Genomic DNA, 5130 nt, shown 5'->3' with positions numbered 1-5130 from the left:
AAAAAAAAAAAAAATCATTATAGGAGCTTCCAGGTTGCTAAACACATGGAGGTGCCTGGAGTGTAGCAGGGCATTGAAACTCTGTGTCCCTTCCCACATACCTAGTTCTATGCATCTCTTCATCCGTATCCTTTGTAATAAACCAGTAAACAGTTTTAAAAAATGAAAAAATAACTTCTAAAATATAATTTATCTTTTAACTAAAAACTAGCCATTACTCATGTGGACAGTGCCTTAGTCTGAAAACAAAAGTACTTACCAAAAAAGTTTTTCTCTTAAATATTTAGACCAAGCCATTTTTATACAGAGTACTTCAAAGAACTACCAAAACCATTTTGTTGTGTTAAGAATTCTGTATAGTAATTTCTACTCCTTATGAGTTTAGGGTCTGGAAATTTGTTACATTTATAGCTATTTTTGTTGAGTTTACAACAAAATTTGATCTATGTGACAAAGTGATGTTTTATATTACATTCACCTTTTCTAGGAGTAGCATTTTTACTGATGGATGCTAAAGAATGCTTTATGTCAGCTGAAGAATTATTCCTAGCCAAAATTGAGAAGTTTATTAACATTCACCGAAATAGTTTTTTGGTTCTGTCTGCTGCCCTCCATGGGCCCAAAGAATGGAAACTGATGTTCAGGATTCAGCAGAGGTATGGAAGAACAGCACTATTGACTTATTTTTCTTATATTGTGTTTACTTCAGTTCTTATTTCTTTTAGGCAGATGAATTTTATTTTGCTAGAAGATAAAATTGATGTTAACATGTCATACTGATATTTAATGAAACACAGGTCAAATAGCTGTGCTATGAATTGAGGTGACAGGTTTCAGAGTTCATTCTGATTTATGGGCCTCTCCTGCAAGACCAAACCAAAAGGGAACACTTGTTAGTTAAGTGCTGGCTATAAAGCCACCTCAGATTTTCTGTGGAATGAAGTAGGGCATCCATACTTAAACAAATAACAAACAGTAGAGGCTTGTCTCTTCTTTCCGCCTATTTAAGAGAACAAGTGTCAGTAAGTTGTATGATCTATATAACTTATGAATTGTTTTTCAGATTCCTGGGTAGTAACTTACGAATACTTCCAGTACACAATGCAGTAAATGCTATTAATCTTATGTGCACTATAGCTAAGGTGAGTCATCTGTGGAAAATGACACATACATACATACATATTCATACATTTTAAGGTTTTTGACTTCAAATCGCCACTCTTTTGAGCAGGATTGGCAAATACTCTACTTCTTTTCCCCGCAGAGAAGTTGATATTTCAGCATGCAACTCTTCTTTCCTAAGCCTGAACTCAGCCTCACAAGTCTTCTCAATTTATTTCCAGTAGCCGCTAAAATTTATGACTCATTTGGGGCCACGGGAGCATTTGGCTGACCCTATTGATAACTGATGTCTTCCTTCGAATTATAAAGTATAAATATTGATAACTGATGTCTTCCTTCAAATTATAAAATATAAATATTGGTCACATTGCCATCATGAACTGTCAGAGTGCAAACATACCATTTTACAGAATCCTCTCCACCAGTTGTCCACTTTCTTTTCATGCTTGTCCTCCTCTGCAGAGTATGCTGACACCCTCAAACCCTCTAGGCAGAATTAGGTGTTTCTTATGCTCATACTTGGAACGTATCTCCATTGAAGTAATTCTTATAATATTCTTTTTGATTTACACATTTGAAATTCCTTGTAGAGATCAAGTGTTTTCTTCTTTATTACTCTAATAATTCATACACAGTACTTAGTGCATAGGTGTTCAAGAGATATTTGCTGAATGAAGTTAGGTATTTTTTGATGTGACCCTGTAAACATACCTTATTTCTGTAAATAATGCTGCATGTTTATATCTTCTTCCAGACTACCTCCAAACCATACATAGATAGCATCTGCTACAGAATGATAACAACTAAAGCTTACATCATTGAGCAAAGTCCTGTTTGGAAAACACTTCAAAAGATAAAGCTGAGTACTGATTCAGTTAACCCAAATTAGAGTATCAATTATAAATGTTCTTTTGGAGTAATGTTAAAATAATTAGACCTGTTAAATTATAATGTTCAAATATATATTTAAAGATGTTTATATTAATTTAAAATAATAACATGTATACAATTAAAACTGATTTTATTTTAGGAGTTGAGTGATTTTTTTAATAATATTTAGAAAAGAACTGGTACATACAAAACTCAGATGCAGTTTCTTAATGAGTTGAATGGACAGATATTTAATAGGAAATAAAAATACAGAAGTTTCTATTTAGCTCTTTAGGTTTTCCACAAGAGTAGCCAGTATTTCTAAAATTAATCTTTGCAGATGCTTTCACATTATAACTTCTGTTGGTGATAGGACTCTGCTCCCTAAGATTCCTCCTGAAGCAAGAAAGAGAGGGAAGCTAAGAGAAGCAGTCAACTGGCTTGAAGTCAAAACTCCTTTCTACACTTTTGTAGTGTTGCAGACTACAACTTGACACTAGGAGTTCTAAAATGTCACATAGCATCTCACTGGAGCAGAAAGTGTGTAAGTATTTTTATAGACTCACTACAACTGTATGAATGAAGTATATTATATGAAATTATAAAATTATTAGTTTGTACTGGACTTTCAAAAGTAGTATTGAGAACATAAGTGTATAGGCATTATTTACCATGCAGATAACTTTTTAAAACCAAAGAATACTCCTGTTCCATAACACATCATTATAAAAATTGATAAATGAGAAAAGCTACATTTATTTTTCTAGCAATAAATTTTTACAGAAAATTTTTTATAGAAGTATTAAATAAATCATAATGGAAAATACAGTATTAGTTTTTATTTAGGCAGTAGAATTTTCACTTTATCTCAATATTTTCTTCGGAGGTAGACTTTGTTTTTATTTCAATGAGTTCTTCTACTCGAGCCAGAACACTTTCAATCAGATCAAATGTGAAAAGAGCTGAATGTAGGACCTGCAATGCCAAGAAAAATTAATGTTGTTAATACTGTCTTTTTTTTAAAAAAAAAAAAAAGCAAAACATAGAAAAGACTTCAGCTGGAGATAGCTTAGGAAAATTTCAGATCACCTTAAGCTGCATTTCAGGAGGCATATTAGGGAGATCTTCTCCACCTACTGTTATAGAACAAAGATCTTTAGTCTTCTGGACTTCTGTAAGAGAAGGAAAAAAAATCATGTGTCACACTTAGCCATTAAAACAACTCTCAGATTTCAATAATAAATTTATAAGCTACTTTCATCATTTGCTAACTTATAAAATGTGTCAGTTATTTGTGTAAGTTATTGAGTCCACAGCTCACGGTATACTTAAACTATAAGCAAATAAAATTAAATGTCAAAATTCCGCAGCATGTGAATTAATGCTACTTTAGATAAATCGTATTATTTTGGCATGTACAGGATACATGAAACTTTTTCCTTCAGTATATAGTAACAATTATAGCCATAACATTAAAAAAGACAAAATTTCTAGTAATGGCTATAAAAATACCACCACAGATATATGAAAGAGATAACAAGATTATTATAGAAGATTTGCTGGCTTGAAACAAAGTAATTCTGGATCTAACATTATTTTTCTTAACTTTTACAGATTTACTTGGGGGTGAGATGGAGGGTGGACTCAGCAATACCAAAGGAATGGTACCCAAATAGAAATACCTGTAATACAATCAGATTCTTAGACCTTGAGGCTTTAAAACAGAATATGCTTGTTTGGTTTAAATCTTCATTAACCCAATTTCAGTGGCTTATAGATCTGCTAAGAATCATTTTAATTATAAATAACATGACTTAGATGTCATAGTTCCTTGTTTAGCATAAATTAAACAAGTACAAGATAAAAAATGTTCTTTTACTTGAAGATACGTATGTCAATTCCAAAATTTGACTAATTTTTAGGCCTAACTGAAAACAAAATTGCACATTACCAACCTTGGCTATTTTCTTGGCTATTCTTAATTTCTGCTTCGTAATGTGCTTTTGACATATTAAGTCCTGTATGGAGAGGCTTTAAGAAATTATTTTCAATCTTTCCAAGTTCTGTCCATAATCCAGTCTGTTCAGAAGAATTAGTGAAAGAATTATTTATTTGGTTCAACATTTATTGATTGCCTACTATCACTAAACATGCATTATGAGCTAGAAAAACGAATGAAACATGGCCCTTGCTTTTCACGAGTTTACTGTTTAGTAATACATCTAGTTATGTGAATACCAGTCAAAACAAAAGTGTACTCAGGGCACTGTGCTCATTATTATACTATTTGGATAGCTCCTGGTTTTGAGATCTGTAACTTGCAAGTTTTATCTATGGAAATTTATTTGAGGATAATGCAAACAGTCTGAGACATTTCTCTTCCCCTATAAACCATCCCCATAATGACTTTATCTTTTATATACCTTTAATCCTTGACCTTTCAGTTGATATCCTGGCCACAGATCTAGTTCTACAGAATTCTTTCCTTTCCCTATTGATGGAAACTTTTCTAACACAAAGGTAATTTGGACTTCCTTGGTGACCAATGTATAGGAAGATTTTATCTGCTTAGGGTTATTTTGTCATATATCTTAAAGGTTTTTCTTCAGGGAGGAAGGGAGAGAGGGAAGAAGGAGGAAGGTCCATTGGTATTAAGTTTCCAGGTATTCTTTATGAAGGAAAATTTCTTAGGTAAAAAAAGGGAAACTTAGGAACCCCATTACCCTTAACTAGAACAATGAAATGGACCACTTAAAAACCTATTTTGTAATGAACTTATTTTGATCCAAGTAGTATATAAGGTTTTATGTATAGTCCTCCAAATAAAATCTACACATACCTATTTTGAATAATTGATAACATTAATGACTGTTACACATATCCTTTTCATTTCAATCTGTCCTTCCTCTTTTCTCCTATACTGATAGGAAAAGTAGAATTCTAGAGAGGATCTAAAACCTCAAAAATATGCATACCCTTTCACTCATCATCTATGAACTTATTTTGGGGAAATAAATAATCATTATGTTGTAATGATTCTATTGTGGATGTTTTAAAAAATGTTTAGTGCTGATCAACACATAAATGCACATATAAGAATAACATCTATTGGATGTTGGGCAGGGGGGAGGGGGGAGG

The 5130-nt window shown here is 32.4% G+C and overlaps 2 protein-coding genes across 2 annotated transcripts in view; one reads left to right on the top strand and one right to left on the bottom strand.

Annotated features, from left to right (window-relative positions):
* Nucleotides 1-2153, top strand: part of LOC105823834 (chromosome unknown open reading frame, human C1orf146) — a 22406-nt gene extending 20253 nt beyond the window's left edge. The window contains exons 3-5 of the mRNA XM_012661089.1: nt 488-656; nt 1064-1142; nt 1877-2153. Coding sequence (XP_012516543.1) covers nt 488-656; nt 1064-1142; nt 1877-2011 — 383 coding nt within the window. The 3' untranslated portion in view covers nt 2012-2153. The remainder of the gene's footprint in view (nt 1-487; nt 657-1063; nt 1143-1876) is intronic.
* Nucleotides 2154-2724: 571 nt separating this feature from the next.
* GLMN (glomulin, FKBP associated protein) overlaps nt 2725-5130 on the bottom strand; it is a 34720-nt gene continuing 32314 nt past the window's right edge. Inside the window, exons 17-19 of the mRNA XM_012661059.1 lie at nt 3948-4071; nt 3082-3164; nt 2725-2967 (exon numbers count right to left, since the gene is read on the bottom strand). Of these exons, the coding sequence (XP_012516513.1) occupies nt 2851-2967; nt 3082-3164; nt 3948-4071 (324 nt within the window). The 3' untranslated portion in view covers nt 2725-2850. The remainder of the gene's footprint in view (nt 2968-3081; nt 3165-3947; nt 4072-5130) is intronic.

Source organism: Propithecus coquereli, unplaced genomic scaffold (assembly GCF_000956105.1).
Source record: "Propithecus coquereli isolate 6110/MARCELLA unplaced genomic scaffold, Pcoq_1.0 Scaffold7, whole genome shotgun sequence".
NCBI lineage: Eukaryota > Metazoa > Chordata > Mammalia > Primates > Indriidae > Propithecus > Propithecus coquereli.
This window is presented reverse-complemented; position numbering and strand designations above follow the sequence as displayed.